The 17,493-nt window shown below is 36.0% G+C and overlaps 1 protein-coding gene across 1 annotated transcript in view; it reads left to right on the forward strand.

Annotated features, from left to right (window-relative positions):
* LOC141402516 (capon-like protein) overlaps nucleotides 1-17,493 on the forward strand; it is a 562,845-nt gene that overhangs the window by 71,911 nt on the left and 473,441 nt on the right. The window contains 1 exon segment of the mRNA XM_073983996.1: nucleotides 6,674-7,457. Within this exon segment, the coding sequence (XP_073840097.1) occupies nucleotides 7,356-7,457 (102 nt within the window). The 5' untranslated portion in view covers nucleotides 6,674-7,355.

The raw sequence follows: 17,493 nt of genomic DNA on the forward strand, positions 1-17,493 counted from the left end.
AAGAAATCTTCTATGGATACCATTTCAGATAACCTGACATTCACAGTAGAATTCTTCGTTTTTGCAGAAAAGGTAAAAACTGTTGGGACCTTATTTTTTTATTTGTTGGACACGCTGTGTCTCGAATACACACAATCCGAAGCCCAAACTCTTTCCAACCGTTTTTCCTTACTTTGTAATGAGTAAAATAAGTTCTTTTGGCTGGCAATCAAAACAACAATTCATTATTTTACAACTGCTAGTAATATCAAAGATATGGGTATTGTAATGGGTTATTCATCCCGTGTGGCTGTCATAGTTTTGCTAACGCTATTCCATGAGTTGCTACGTGTATCACATCTCATTTGAATTCCAACCAAGCGTTGCAGACTCTTTAAAAATTCTGTTTAGCTGGAATGCATACTAATTTTTTTAAATGTACCAAAATGTCAATATTAACCTTGAGCTAATGATATACTACATGACACATCCTCTATTTTTTCATTTTTTGCTTTTCACAACTTCCATTTGCATTCGTTTTCCTTTGCTGTAATTGCTGCAAGCTTAGTGACTATTGTGAACATCATCGACTTATTGTGACCCTGACCGTGTGTGACCTTAGAGCTCCATTGCTCTTTTGCAACAATTGTAACTAACCACCACTCAAAGAAGATATGAAAAAAAATATATAAAAACACTTGTCATTTACGTTAGTGACTTTTGGTTGGTCGAATAAAAACAAAAAAAAAAAAGAAAATTATATTTTCTCCATGAACTTTCTTCTTTGGCTCACCACGTATCTGAATCATAAATACTTAGAAGAAATGTAACATTTCGCAATAACAGACTTGGGTAGATTGAGGTAATTTGATTCGGTCGGTTCGGAAATTTAATTTGTGTCATTTTCAAAAATGCCTTATTCAATAAAGTTGTCAATTAGGTCTGTTGTGTGTTGTACAGTTAGTGTCAAAATAAATGTCACACTTAAAATTAATTTTCAAATTGCTTTTTTACACTGGTATAAGAATATGATCAGCTTAAATATAAATTAAAATTGTTAAAGTATTTGCCAGTAAATCAAAATCCAGATTAGAATGCTTTTCAAAACCTTTATTATAGAAAAATTTTAAAATAGATCTAACAATTGACGCTTTCGTGTATTGCTCGCACAATGCTTCCGACATCGGTTTTCCTGGGCAAATTTTTGACGTCATCGATTTTTAATTTCTATATGAGATAGGTAGGAAACATTAAAATAACAGAAACAAAAAAATTAGGTCAAATTATGGGAAGGCATGGGCAAGTTATGTCCCTATAGACGACTATTTTGCTTTATTGAGAAATACGTAGTTTTGACAAATTTCTGAAGAACGAAATATCTTTTTGTCATTTTAGCGGTTTTTAAAGAGGAAAATGCTTACAACTATGAATGATTTAGTAAATTACCTAAGCTTTGTTTTCCTACTTATAAATCCTCTAATTTGCAATGCTTAACAAATATTTTAGTTATAAAATTGGTAAAAATTAAAATATTTAGTTTAGCTTTAGTTACTTTCAATCACCACTAGTACCGAATTATAGCCAAGGGTCTGTAGATTTCGAAACACTATAGACTTTTGGTGGACATCTGCGGCTTGGTCAGCTTTGATCAAAATATTAACTCAGTTTTTAGGTACTGAATTTATTTTTTTGAAATTTTTATAAGAATTGTATTTCTTCTTCTAATATGCGTGTTCACTAAAACATTTGTTTCTGGTTGTTATTATTTTTGCATATAATTTTTGCGAAATTAATGGTAAAGCTATATGGAGGCTGCGGCTTTTGCAACATTTTCGTGAAAAGCCACCTTTGGTCCCATACAAATTACTGTGGAAACAAAGATCATTCAGGTGGCACGTATTAACATATATAATTGGCAAAAATGCCTATTGGAGCAATATCAAATTCTGGCCCTATTTTCATAATGTTTTGTAATATTCGTTTTTTTTAGCCACAACAATGAACTGGTAAAGTTTTTTCATCGCTTGGATCATAAATACGACCTTTTGCAACATTTTCGTAAAAAGCCACCTTTGGTCCCATACAAATTACTGTGGAAACAAAGATCATTCAGGTGGCACGTATTAACGCTAACCGATAGCCATAAAATGTTATATATAAGGTTTTTGGATCAAATGGAAAATATTAGGGGATTAGCTTTCAATTTTTGTTTTGGTTTTTTGGGACGCCCTAATATACATAGAATCACTTTCGGAGTCGATTTATGAATGTCCGTCCGTCTGTCCGTGTATGTTTGTAATCAAACACAGGTCGCATTAGGGAAGATAGTTTCTTTGTCCAATTTCAGGAAAGGTCTATAAAATCGCACTTTTTTCTGGAAGGGGCGGTAAGAAGCACTCTTTCTTTTAAAAAGGGTCTATAGAAAGCACCCGTACTTTTAGAAAGGGTCTAAAGAGGCACAGTCTCTTTCAGAATAGGGCCTGTAGAAGCACGCTTTCCTCTTTAGAAAGGGTCTGTAGAAGCATCGTTTCTTTCAGAAAGGGTCTATAGGCCAACCCTTTCTTTAGAAGCACCTTTTCATTCAGAAAGTTTCTATAGAATCACCTTTTCATTCAGAAAGGTTCTACTGAGGCACCCTTTTATCACAAAGGGTCTAAATAAGCGCCCTTTCTATACCAAAGGATCTAAATAAGCGCCCTTCCTCTTAAAAAGGGTCTATAGAAGCACACTTCCATTCAGAAAGTATTTTTAGAAAGGGTCTATAGAACCACTATTTCTTTTAGAAGAAGAACCATTTCTTTCAGGGTATATAGAGGCAGCCTTTCTTTCAGAAAGGGTATATAGAAGCATCCTACCTTTCAGAAAGTGTCTACAGAGAGAGCCTTTTTCCGAAAGGGTCTATAGAGGAAGCCTTTCCTTCAAAAAGGGTCGGTAGAAGCACCCTTTCGTTCAGAAATGTCTATAGAAGCAGCAAAGGGTTTATAGAACCACCCTTTCTTTCAGAACAGGTCTATAGAAACACCATTTCTTTTAGAAAAGATGTATAGAAGCACCTTTTCCTTCAGAAAGCGTCTGCAGAAGCAGCCTTCCTTTCCGAAAGGGTCAATACAGGCAGCCTTTTTTCAGAAAGGGTATATAGAAACATCCTACCTTTCAGAAAGGGTATATTGAAGCATCCTACCTTTTAGAAAGGGTTTACAGAGGCCGCCTACTGTTTATCGCCGAGTCCGAACGGCGTGTCTAAGACACCACTTGTAGAGAAGTTTTACAAGGCTGAAATACTCAGGAAATGTCGCCAACATTACTGAGGAGTATTTTGCCACCGTAGAAAAGTGTTTTGATGTTGACTGGCCGGTGAATCGAACCCACAACCTTCAGCGTGCAAGGCGGGTGTGCATACTATTGCACCACGGTGGCACCCAAAACAGTAGGTGTGCATACTATTGCACCACGGTGGCACCCAAAACAGTAGGTCCCATATCATTGAGCTAATATGAATCGGGGTGCACTCATTGATATGAGAGAAGTCTCCTTGTCCCTTCTGGGATGTTTGTGGAATTCTCCGAAATTGTTTATAGAGGCAGCCTTTCCTTCAGAAAGGGTCTTTAGAAGCAGCCTTTCGTTCAGGAAGGGTCTATAGAAGAAGCAAAGGGTTTATAGAACCACCAGGTCTATAGAAGCACCCTTCCATTCAGAAAAGCTCTATATAAGCAGCCTTTCCTTCAGAAAGGGTATATAGCCTTTCGTTCAGAAAGGGTCTATAGAGGCAGCAAAGAGTTTATAGAACCACATTTTCTTTCAGAGCAGGTCTATAGAATCTCCTTTTCATTCAGAATGTTTATATAGAATTGCTTGTTCATTCAGAAAGGGTCTTTAGGGGCAGCCTTCCTTTCTGAAAGTTTCTGGGAAGTTATTACGGATTCTGAAACTATAATGTTTATAGATGAGAACAATCAAAAAAAAAAAAAAAAAAAAACAAAAAAACCCCGAAGGGCTTTTAAAAAATAAATCGCGGTCAAGTTCACATTTTTAGATTTTTTTTGGTTTTCACGATTTTAAAGTTGGGAAATGCTGTCATTACTTTGTTCATAAAGAGCCGATACAGTCAGTGCATTGTGTGATTTTGAACTTCCATAACTCAAAAACGGTAAAACCTACGAAGATATCACAAAGGCCAATCTGATAGAGAATTTTCACTGCTACAACATTTTTTCTAATCCCATTTCTATAGGAATTGCGGTTTCCGAGCAAAATCGTGAAAACCTAAAAAACGTGAACTTTGACCTCGATTTATTTAAAAGTCCCTTCGGCGACTTTTTTGTTTTTTCTCATCTATGCATGTAAGGACCTTTCATTTAAAGTTAGTTACGACGCACCGTGTTATAGAAGGTAGAAGTGGCAATAAGCTGTATTTTTACATTTTCTTTGTAAATATAAAAATGTTGTTTTTGTAAATTTGTTAGTTGTTGCAATTCATGCATCTACCTTTAAATATGCCTTGCATAACCCATATTTACATTAGGCAATTTTTCCTGTGGCAATGTCAAACTGTCAATTGCCGCAAGGAAAATTGCCTAATGTCAATATGGACATACGAGTATATTCATACTTTTATATTTCCAAATACAAATTTCATTGTAAATGCAAAATTCCAATAATCAGAATTCATGAGTCACATCTTCAATTTACAATATTAACATATTTCATTGGAAATTGACATTTGTCGGTTTTTATCGGCATATCGGCTATTTGTTGTTGCCTTTGTGTTTTGAATTTTCTAGTGGACTTGTCTATTGTTTTTTGTTTTATTTAAAATGTTGGTTGATACTTTAGTGTGCTCTTAACTGGCTTTTTGATCTTGGACATGTGTTTGTGTGAGTTTTTTTTATTGGTGACTCGTTAGAATACATTTGTTTGTCGATGAATCACTGCAAGCATTTGAATAGAGTAGCTTAAAGTGTCAATTTAATGCAATTGCATTTTTTATACCCTCAGCCTTTAGGCTATGAAGGGTATATACACTTTCATACGGGCAAAATGTGCCTCATCGAAATAATGGTTTTAGACCCCAAGTATGTTTGGACGAAATGTGTTTCAGACAATTTGGAGTCGATTGAGCAATGTCCGTCCGTCTGTCTGTCTGTCTGTCTGGCTGGCTGGAGCGCTCGATAACTCTCGAAGGGATGAACCGATTCGGTTCAAATTTTGGCTTTCGTAGTATTTTGTCCAAACTTAGTTTAAGTTCGAAGATGAGCTATATCGGTCCACTCCTTCCGGTACCTCCCCCACAAAAGTTCGAAAATGTTCGGAAAATTTGTACGCACGATAACTCTTGAAGGGTGTAACCGATTTGGTCCATACTTTGCCCATCGTGGAGCGTGTACCAGACTTAGATCAGGTTTTAATATGGACTCAATCGGTCCACTCCGTCGGGTACCTCCCACACAAAATTTTGGAAAAGTTCAGTTTAGGAACATCTCTCGAATCGCTTTGATTTTTGCTTTAGCAACTTGTATTCACTGCCCTCCATACGACGGTATAAGTTTCATCAGGGGCAAGTCCATACTTCCTGAGAAAATAGCCTGAAAGTTGCAAAAAACCCCTATGACACCGTGTGAGGAGGTTGGAGGGCAAAATAACTCTCGAACAGGTCTGCCGATTCGGTCCAAAGTTTGGCCTTAGTAATATTTTGTCCAAACATAGTTTAAGTTCGAAGATAAGCCATATCGGTCCACTCCTTCAGGTACCTCCCCCACCAAAGTTCAAAAATGTTCGGAAAAATTGTGCGTACGATAACTCTTGAAGTGAGTGGCCGAATTGGTCCATACTTTACACATCCTAATATATCTACCAGATATAGATCAGGTTCAAATATGGACTGTATTTGTCCACTCCATCCGGTACCTCCCACTCAAAATTTCGGATACATGTTCACTTTAAGACCTGCTTTCGAATCACTTTGATTTTTGTTGAAGCAACTTGCATTGCTGCCTCAAATGCGATGGTAAAAGTTGTTTCAGGGGCAAGTTCATACTTCTTGAGCAAACATCCCTGAAGTTCTAAAAAACCCCTATGGTACCATATGTAGTGGCTGGAGATCCATTCTTTTTAGTATCTCCTCCGCAAAACTTTTGATATTAAATCCTAATCAACATTTTTGTCAGTTCAAACGCCCAAAATTTTTAAAACTCCCTAAATACATGCGTTTTTTGGAAACAAATTGTTTCAATATACACAGGCTGAGGGTATATCTCTGTCGGCAAAGCCGACAGATACTTTTTTACTTGTTACATTTTGTGTTGTCTCATAACTACCAACAGTTACAAATTGATGACAATTTATAAATTTTTTATTTCCGGTTATTTGAGATGAAAATTATTTTGTTATGTGATTTATGTGTATAAATTGTTGTTGCCATAAACTATGAACTTTATTCGTAATGGATTTATTGAGATTTAATTAGTTTAATAAGTTAATATTAAAAAATGTGTGTTTGTGCTGTATGGAGGGGTTAAGATTGAAAATTATAGGAAAATTTTAAGAGGATTGATGTTTTGTTGTTATGTATCTTTTTTTTTGTAATTAAATATCACGGCCGAATAAGATTTTTTTCATCATTATATGTATAATTATACCATTTAAAATTATTATAAATTTAATAATAAAAATATATTTTATTCTCATTTCTTTTCAGAGAAAACCTTTAACGTCTACCATTACATATCTTCCTTCGAGAGTCAATATCAGCACCAAACAAAAAATAAATAATTAAAAAATCTATGAAAAATTTCATAATATTGGAATACAATTATTTATTAAAAAAGAAAAAATTAGCAGCAACGAAGTGCCATCTGTTACCAGAAATTCATTAGTAGCCCAAAAGAGCCAATAATATAAAAAATCCATAAATTATCCACAAAAAAAGTATCACTGAAATTTTGTTTCTCCGTAACAACACAAAATTTATTTAATATCAAGAAGAAAAAAATCAATTTTGTTATCAATAAGAAGCTGAATAAGAAATATTAAAACATATCCCCCCTCCAGAAATTCGTATCTCCTGTGCTCCTGTGAGTGTATGTGTGCGTGCGTGTTTTAAGTGTATTAAACTGCTATAGAGTTTTGTGTTGTTCGTTTTTTGGTAATCGTCCATTTGTGTCGTCAAATTTTGTGTTAACATCTGTGCCGTTTTTTTTTTGTTTTTCATCACCAACAACTACTACCACTCTAACGCATTGTATATGAGCTCTCGTCGCAATTCTACCAGTCTCATATGGCATCTGAGAAAATCTCTTTATACGCGTAGTACGAAAAAAATGAAAACAATTTCATGATACTATAAGTGGTCGGAATCAGTGATATTAAATTATTTAAAAATGCCTTCAACACCGTACGATTTGGTGCAGGACGATCAGGATTTAAGGGTGCCGTTGCATGCTGAGCAGGCCTTTTTCAATGGTATTACATTTCAAGCTAAGGTAAGATGAAATTGAGTTTTTTTATTTTTTTTGTTTTAAATTATATAATAGACTAGATAAGTTCGAAGAAATATAAATGACGATCTGATAAACTAAAGTCCCGATATTCTTTGTCGATTGGTTCTATAAAAATCGTACACTCTTTTCCAGAATAATATAATTTATGGAAAATTATTTCAGAAAGTGTCTTCAGATGCATGCTATCTTTCAGGAAAGTTCGGTAGAAGTATCATTTCTTTCAGAATATGTCTAAAGAACCACACTGTCTTCAAGAAAGGGTCTATGGAAGCGTGATTTTATCCTTTCTTTCAGAATAGGTCTGAAAAAGCAAACTTTCTTTCAGAAAGGGTCCATCGTCACGTTTTTTTCTTACAGAAAGGGTCAATACAAGCTCGCTTTTTTCAGAAAGGGTAAATAGAAGAACCCTCTCTTTCAAATAGGGTTCATAGAAGCACGCTTTCTTTCAGAAAGTTTCAATAGAAGAACCCTCTCTTTCAGAAAGGGTCCATAGAAGGACGCTTTCTTTCAGAAAGGGTCAATAAAAGGACCCCTCTCTTTCAGAAAGGGTCCATCGAAGCACGCTTTCTTTCAGAAAGGGTCCATAGAAGCACGCTTTCTTTCAGAAAGGGTCCATAGAAGCACGATTTCTTTCAGAAAGGGTCAATATAAGCACCCTTAATTTCAGAAAGGGTCTATAGAAACACCCTTTCTTTGTGAAAAGGTCTATAGAAGCACCCTTTTTGTGAAAAGGTCTATAGAAGCACCTTTTCTTTGTGAAAAGGTCTATAGAAGCAACCTTTCTTTGTGAAAAGGTCTATAGAAGCACCCTTTCTTTGTGAAAAGGTCTATAGAAGCACCCTTTCTTTGTGAAAAGGTCTATAGAAGCATCCTTTCTTTGTGAAAAGGTCTATAGAAGCACCATTTCTTTGTGAAAAGTTCTATAGAAGCACCCTTTTTTCGGGAAGGGTCTACAGGAGCACCCTTTTTTCGGGAAGGGTCTACAGGAGCACCCTTTCTTTCGGAAAGGGTCTACAGGAGCACCCTTTCTTTGTGAAAAGGTCTATAGAAGCACCCTTTCTTTTAGAAAGGGTCTACAGGAGCACCCTTTCTTTCGGAAAGGGTCTACAGGAGCACCCTTTCTTTGTGAAAAGGTCTATAGAAGCACCCTTTCTTTTAGAAAGGGTCTACAGGAGCACCCTTTCTTTGTGAAAAGATCTATAGAAGCACCCTTTCTTTGTGAAAAGATCTATAGAAGCACCCTTTCTTTTAGAAAGGGTCTATAGAAGCACCCTTTCTTTAAAAAAATGTCTATAGAAGCACCCCTTCCTTAAGAGAGAGTATATAGAAGCACCCCTTCCTTAAGAGAGAGTATATAGAAGCACCTCTTCCTTAAGAGAGGGTATATAGAAGCACCCCTTCCTTAAGAAAGGGTATATAGAAGCACCCTTTCTTTCGGAAAGTGTTTATAGAAGAACCCTTTCTTTCGGAAAGTGTTTATAGAAGCACACTTTCTTTCGGAAAGTGTTTATAAAAGCACCCTTCCTTTTGCAAAGTGTTTATAGAAGCACCCTTTCTTTGAGAAAGGTCTATAGAAGCAGCCTTTCTTTCAGAACGGTGTATAGAAGCAGCCTTTTTTTCAGAAAGGGTCTATAGGAGCACCCTTTTTCAGAAAGGTCTATAGAAGCACTCTTCCTTTCTGAAAGGGTCTCTAGAGCACCCTTTCTTTCACAAAGGGTCTATAGAAGCACCCTCTCTTTCAGAAAGGGTCTATAGATGCACCCTCTCTTTCAGAAAGGGTCTATAGAAGTCGCCTTAGTTTCAGAAAGGTTCTGTAAAGGCAACCTTTCTTTAAAAGCACCCTTTCTTTCACAAAGGGTCTATAAAAGCAACCTTTTAGAAGGACAAGGGTCTATAGAAGGACCATATATTTCAGAAAGGATCTATAGAAGCACCCTTTCTTTCAGAAAGGATCTATAGAAGAACCCTTTCTTTCAGAAAGGGTCTATATAAGCACCCTTTCTTTCAGAAGGGGTCTATAGAAGCAGCCTTTCTTTCAGAAGAGGTCTATAGAAGCAGCCTTTCTTTCAGAAAGGTCTATATAAGCTCCCTTTCTTTCAGAAAATGTCTATAGAAGTACCCTTTCTTTCAGAAGGGGTCTATAGAAGCAGCCTTTCTTTCAGAAAGGGTCTATAGAAGCACCCTATATAAGCACCCTTTCTTTCAGAAGGGGTCTATAGAAGCAGCCTTTCTTTCAGAAGAGGCTATAGAAGCAGCCTTTCTTTCAGAAAGGTCTATATAAGCTCCCTTTCTTTCAGAAAATGTCTATAGAAGTACCCTTTCTTTCAGAAGGGGTCTATAGAAGCAGCCTTTCTTTCAGAAAGGGTCTATAGAAGCACCCTTTCTTTGTCAAAAGGTCTATAGAAGTACCCTTTCTTTGTGAAAAGGTCTATAGAAGTACCCTTTCTTTGTGAAAAGGTCTATAGAAGCATCCTTTCTTTCAGAAAAGGTCTGTAGAAGCATCCATTCTTTCAGAAAGAGTCAATAGAAGCACGCTTTCTTTCAAAAAGGGTATACAGAAGCACCTTTTCTTTCAAGAAGGGTATATATAAGCACCCTTTCTTTAAGAAAGTGTCTATAGAAGCAATCTTCCTTTCCGAAAGGGTCTATAGAAACAATCTTCCTTTCCGCAAGGGTCTATACAAGCACCGTTTCTTTTACAAAGGGTCTGTAAAAGCACCCTTTCCGAAGGATAAGGGTCTATAGAAGGACCATTTCTTTCAGAAAAGGTCAACAGAAGGACAAAGGTCTATAGTAGCTGCCTTTCTTTCTGAAAGGGTATGTAGAATCATTGATAAACCCACACATTCTTTCAGAAAGTGGCTATAAAAACACCCTTTCTTTCAGAAAGTGGCTATAAAAGCACCCTTTCTTTCAGAAAGTGGCTACAAAAGCACCCTTTCTTTCAGAAAGTGGCTATAAAAGCACCCTTTCTTCCAGAAAGTGGCTATAAAAGCATCCTTTCTTTCAGAAAGTGGCTATAAAAGCACCCTTTCTTTCAGAAAGTGCCTACAAAAGCACCTTTTCTTCCAGAAAGTGGCTATAAGGGCATCCTTTCTTTCAGAAAGTGGCTATAAAAGCACCCTTTCTTTCACCCTACAAAAGCACACTTTCTTTCAGAAAGTGGCTATAAAAGCACACTTTCTTCCAGAAAGTTTCTATAAAAGCAACCTTTCTTTCAGAAAGTGGCTATAAAAGCACCCTTTCTTTCAGAAAGTGCCTACAAAAGCACCCTTTCTTTCAGAAAGTGGCTATAAAAGCATCCTTTCTTTCAGAAAGTGGCTATAAAAGCACCCTTTCTTTCAGAAAGTGCCTACAAAAGCACACATACTTTCAGAAAGTGGCTATAAAAACACCCTTTCTTTCAGAAAGCGGCTATAAAAGCACCCTTTCTTTCAGAAAGTGGCTACAAAAGCATCCTTTCTTTCAGAAAGTGGCTATAAAAGCACCCTTTCTTTCAGAAAGTGCCTACAAAAGCACACATTCTTTCAGAAAGTGGCTATAAAAGCACCCTTTCTTTCAGAAAGTGGCTATAAAAACACCCTTTCTTTCAGAAAGTGGCTATAAAAGCACCCTTTTTTCCAGAAAGTGGCTATAAAAGCATCCTTTCTTTCAGAAAGTGGCTATAAAAGCACCCTTTCTTTCAGAAAGTGGCTACAAAGGCACCCTTTCTTCCAGAAAGTGGCTATAAAAGCACACTTTCTTCCACAAAGTGGCTACAAAAGCATCCTTTCTTTCAGAAAGTGTCTACAAAAGCATTCTTTCTTTCAGAAAGTGTCTACAAAAGCACCCATTCTTTCGGAAAGTGGCTATAAAAGCACCCTTTCTTTCAGAAAGTGGCTATAAAATCAGCCCTTCTTTCAGAAAGTGGCTATAAAAGCACCCTTTCTTTCTTTCACAAAGGGTCTGTAAAAGCACCATTCTTTCAGAGAGGGTATATAGAAGCACAATTTCTTTTAGAAAGGGTCTATAGAAGCTGCCTTTTTTCAGAGAGGGTATATAAAAGCACGTTTTATTCCATTTCCTTTTTCTTTTTTCTAATATATCTTCCAGGCATATATCCGGTTTGTATATGGATTATTTCGGTTCACTCCGTCCATCCATTCGAAAAAGTGCAGCTTAAGCACATATCTCCTTTGATCGTCTTGGAATTTTTTGCAGCATATTGTCAGGCTGTCCTCTTAATTTCTATCAGGGCGTTCGTAGAATATATCTTGCGCCTGTACATTTTTCCCTTTGGCCCGGACTTGGGCGCAGTGGAAACTGTTGTTAACAAAGCATGCTTTTACATGGATTATAGCAATCTTGTCATTCACCAAGCTGAAGCTGTTTCGCAAATATCACTCCTGTTATCTTCCATAGTGCACCGCCACAAACTCTAAGGCCTCTTAGAGACCAGTGTCGTTTACATGAAATTCAAAGAAGAATATTTAAAGTTCAAACATATTTGTTTCTTTAGAAAACATTGGCCTTTTTTCATCTTCGGGGAAAATTGTTTTTGTTTTCAAAACTTTGCTATTGACATTTTTTGCAAGTTTATTATATAGTCGCTTTGTTTGTGTTTTTGTTTTTCTCTTTAGTTGTTAATGCTGTTGTTTATGTTGAATGTTCGATGTCGCCAACATACGAAAGCCATTTGCTGGTTGCCGGTTATATATATGGCCAAGTTCATGGTTTATATTTGCATGTGATTTTGGCTGTGACCTGTAAACTTGTTGACTTGTTTTGTTTTTTTAAGAGCCATAAATTAATACAAATACGTCGGAGTGCTTTCTGGGGATGTCGTCATTTGATACATGAACACAAATCGATTAAAATGAGAAGGAAAAAACTTGGGCACTGTGGTTTAAATAGCTTTATAAGGGGTGTTCTAAAATGATATTTGGTTTTTAAATGGAACTTCGTTTTCAAAACAGTTCACTGATATGTATACCGTGTTGTAAATTGAAGTTTCTTATTTTAGAATTTTACCCAATTTTCCAAAATTGTTTTGAAGCTCATTGATCCGCATTCATGTTACTGCACCCGTTTCCTCAATCACACCCCCATTGCATTTAACTTCAACCACCTCTTATTGGTGGTATGTGTTCCAGCCATGACTATCTTCTCGATGTACAACATGCTAATTTGAACAATCGAGCTCCTCATATAAGAACTCCAAAAGGAATTGTGGCCGTGGCTTCCATTGTTCTGCGAGACAATTTCACACAAACAATAACAACAGCAAAATAATGCTGAAACAAAAACAAAAAGGTAGGAAAAACTTTTCTTTAAAAAACACTTTGGTTGTGGTTGGCATTGTATTATTTATGTTGTCTCCCTTTCCACCTTTCCCTTCTTTTGTTGCCTTTTGTACATTTGCATGCATGAATATTCTCGTTGAGTTTGTCCGGAAAACAAACTCACACAAAAGCGCGGGTAATTGTTAAGCTTAGTTAGCGGTAAACTTTTTAATAGAATAGTTTTGTTTTTGTCACCATTGTAGTCACAGCAACGGTCACACACACAGGGAAGACATACACATTCAACCAAAACATTACCATGTAGTTTTTGTTCCCTTCCTTTACATGGCGGTTTTTTGTGTGTGCTTGCCAAGTTGTGTTTTTTTTTTGTAAGTTTTGCTAACTATTTATAAAAAGGCCACAAGAACGCACTTGACCTAGGTAATGGTTTTGTTGTCAAATTTAACTATAATCTTAGAAACTTTTTGAAGGTTAAGTATGCTCCAGATGTTAAGTACGATTATTAGAAATAATAATTTATCGGTAATTTTTAATAAATTATATAATTAAACAAGTAAGAATGGCGCTAAGATCGGCCGGCCGAACTTGTCATACCCTCCACCACGAGTTTTATAGTTTGCTTTCGTTTATGAAGAAGACTAGATACCAAATTTCAGCAATTTCGGTAAAAAAAACGTGGCTAACTTTCAAAATTCGGGGGGAAGTTTTATACGACCAACGAAGATTAAATAGCAAATTTCAGGCATTTCAGTGAATATTGAAGCCACAACCTTGAAAATACCGAAAATCGGGATGTGCCGATCTATGGGGGCAATATGAAGGCGTGGACCTATACCGACATATTTAGAGGGGAAAGTTGAATACCCCCAACGAAGACTCAATACCAAATTTCAACCATTTCGATGGATTATTGTGGCCATAACCTTGAAAATACCGAAAATCAGGAGGTACCGTTCGATGGGGGCAATATTAAGGCGTGGACCTATAACTACAAATTTCAGTTAGAAAGTTTTGCACCCCTGACGAAGACTAAATACCAAATTTCAGCCATTTCGGTGGGATATTGAGGTTACAACCTTCAAAATACCAAAAACTGGCATGTGCCGTTCTATGGGGCTATATGAAGGCGTGGACCTATACCGTCATATTTAGGGAAACGAAGACTAAATAGAAAATTTTAGCCATTGAGCCCACAACCTTCAAAGTATCGAACATCGGGAGATACCGTTCTATGGGGGCTATATGAAGTTTTATACCCCAAATGAGGACTAAATACTAAATTTCAGCCATTTCGGAGGAATACTAAGGCAACAACCTTCAAAATACCGCAAATATGCATTATGCATTATCGGTGTGATAATGAAGCTAAAACCTTCAAAATACAGATAATCGGGTTGTACCGTTCTATGGGAGCTATATCAAAACGTGGACCGATATAGCCCATTTGCAATACCAAACATCGTATACCAAGTAACAAAGCTCTGTCTTGAAAATTTCAACAGACGGACGGACAGTCAGACGGACATGGTTATATCGACTTAGAATTTTACTCTGATCAAGAAAATACATACTTTATAGGGTCTCCGATGAATATTTCGATGTGTTACAAACGGAATGACAAATTTAATTTTATCCTCCATATAATGGTGGAGGGTATAAAAAGAAAGCAATCTGTAATTTTGTTAGAGCTATCTATGAAAAAATTAGACAAACGTGTTATAATGCGTATACTTATTGTCACAACTTATACGCCCGTGTGGATATCTTATAATTCTATTTAAGCAAGCCAAATATTTTGAATTGCAAGCTAAAATATTAAGATGTATGAATGGAATAATAACCGATAAAATTGTTAATATAAAAAATTCTTTGATAGAAAAGGAAGTCCGCTCGATGTACCACATAACTCATAGCACCAGATATAACTGAAATAAATATGATTTTCTGTAGTGGAATTCTGTAACTCATTTTTTGAGTTACCGACAAAAATCGGTAAAATAAAAACGCAAAAAAGCAAAATTATTAATGAAAAGTGTCAATAAAAGTTGACAACACTGTTGCTATCGGTACGACTTAGCGACAGCTTAATTTTCGTTGTTAACTTACCGAAAAAATAAGTTAGTTACCGAAATTATAAGCTTTTTTATGTTACCGGTTTAAGTGTTTCATATGCCATTTTTGACTTTATGAGGTGGTTTCTAGAGTTTTCTGGTAGGCTCTTCCCGAATTTCTACTATCTGCTCTAGTTTCCGAGATATTCACGTGTCGACGCGAAAGCTTTAACCTTTGTCAGTTATGAAATTAATCTTTTAAAAACACATTTCCAAAATCAGAACATTAATTTTCGATTTAGAAGTTTTTAATTTATTCAGGCAAAGATGGAAAAACGGTTTTGTCTCTTTGTTCTATATGGTGTACAATATTTCACATTTGTGTCATAAGTTCGGATATAGAACAAATCGACAAAAATTCTTTTTTTTAAAAATTTTCTATAACTTTTATGTTCCAATACATATTACACTATATTTTCTCAAATATGTTTTATATACTATTATTAATAATTCGAGTCAATAATATAATTATTTTCTTTAGCAAACTCCATGCAGTTGTGACGCAAAAAATTAAAATGCGATTATCTCGAAACGAGCAAATGGCGTATGGAACACTTACGCATGATACCGACGATATATATGTAGGTATCACGCTACGTATACATAGTATCATTACTTATACGCTCTGATTGTTATTAATCGAAAGCAAGTTAAAAGATATCACTAGGTTTATGTATTGAAAACAAGTTAGAAAATATCAGTCAGCTTTCTCGGAAGAAATATACATTAGGCTTATGACAGTAGAAGACGTCGACCTGCTTGCAGATGCAACTTTGGTTCTGCGATTAAAATTCCTCTTCTCCTAAAACTTGTTTAGTGAAATGAAAGGTTTAGGCTGTGCCAGTAGCGATTCTTGGAACTTTCAGCATACTTATCTTGGGCGGTTTGATATGTCATTGTAATTGGTGTCTCAATGACCATATTGTATATGTGTATAATACCTAAACGAATCGAATCGTATTCTCAAATTTCTCGAGAAGGGTGGGCTTCCAGAATACTAAATAAATTCTGGATAGTCCTTCGCCTACAGTATATTTAAACAAGTAAGAAAGGCGTTAAGTTCGGCCGGTCCGAATTTATACCCTCCACCAAGGGTTGTAATGAAGTAAAATTGAACAATTAGTTTCCTTTCTTTTATGAAAGTACTAAGCTCTTCGTCCACGCTAAATGAAGGATGTCACTTTCTTTTAACCATGGTTTATTAACAATAAGATGTCAATATTTTCTACCCCTGCAGAATCCGAAATATCATGTTACAGTCATTCCGTTTGGACGATGCCTGTACAACCTTTACCTTCATATTGGCAATATACCTAAATATGAGCTTTTATTGTTCAATTTTTGCGTGGAGGTTTTCTACCATTGAGGATCCGAAATATTAAGTTAAAGTCTCTAAAGTACACTAATGCTCTGTTGAATCTGCAAGAAGCTACTATTTTTTACTATGATAACATTTTTTCCTTGATGTTATCGAAAAAAATAGTAAAAATTAGTAGATTCTTGCAGTACTGGAACAGACCATAATCCTTTAAAATACTTCGCAGTCTCTAAAGTACTTCGCAGCGAGCGGTGCCCTCCAATTTAAGATCCCGCTATACTTCTTCTTTTGCGGCTATATTTAAACGCGCGTCTATACCACTGTAGCCACGTTTAATAAGAATAAATACCAAATTTCAACCATTTCGGAAAAACAATGTGGCTACAACCTTTAAAATACCGAACATCCGGTGGTTCCGTCCTATCAAAACGTGGACCGATACCGACAAATTACTAGGGGAAAATCCTGTTGTTGCAAAGAAGACTAAATACCAAATTTCAGCAATTTCGGTGAGATGATGAGGCTAAAACCTTCAAAATACAGAAAATTGGGAGGCACAGTTCTATGGGGGCTAACAAAAATATGGACCTGTACTGAAAGCATTCTGAGGAAAAGTTTTGTAGTCCCAAAACAGACTAAATACCGAATTTAAGCAATTGGGCCTATACTGAAAAATTTCCGAGGGAACGATTTGTTGACTAAGAAGACTAAATACCAAGTTTCAGTTATTTCGGTAGGATAATATAGCTAAAACGTTTAAAATACCGAACATCTGGAGGTACCGTCCTATGTATGGGGCTATATCCAAACATTTACCTATACTGACAAATTTCCGGTGGAACGATTTGTTTCTCCTAAGAAGACTAAATACAAATTTCAGTTATTTTGGTAGGGTAATATAGCTGAAACCTTCAAAATACCGAAATTTGGGAGGTACCGTCCTTCAAAATACCGAAAATCGGCGCCGTCCTATGTTTGGTAGAAATGTTTTTAGCCTCTGGAACACACAATATACTAAATTACAACCCATTTGGTGATCAAATGGCCAATGGTTATCGCGGCCTAAGTAAACTGTAAAGATGGACATCAACCAAATTTATTTTAATATATTTGCATTTTTTACAAATTAAAAGTTTTCTTCAATTTTACCTTTCCGCTTTATCAGAGTATCCATGTATTCAATATTATTTGTTTGTATATAATTCCACTTATACTTTTGTTAAACGATTTTCCACCTCTATCTAACCTCAACTAGAAAACGAGTCTCGTCTGTCTAATAGGTATAACAACTATTTCATTATTTTTGC

Source organism: Musca autumnalis, unplaced genomic scaffold, assembly GCF_047663935.1.
Source record: "Musca autumnalis isolate F117 unplaced genomic scaffold, ASM4766393v1 scaffold_4, whole genome shotgun sequence".
NCBI classification, from domain to species: domain Eukaryota; kingdom Metazoa; phylum Arthropoda; class Insecta; order Diptera; family Muscidae; genus Musca; species Musca autumnalis.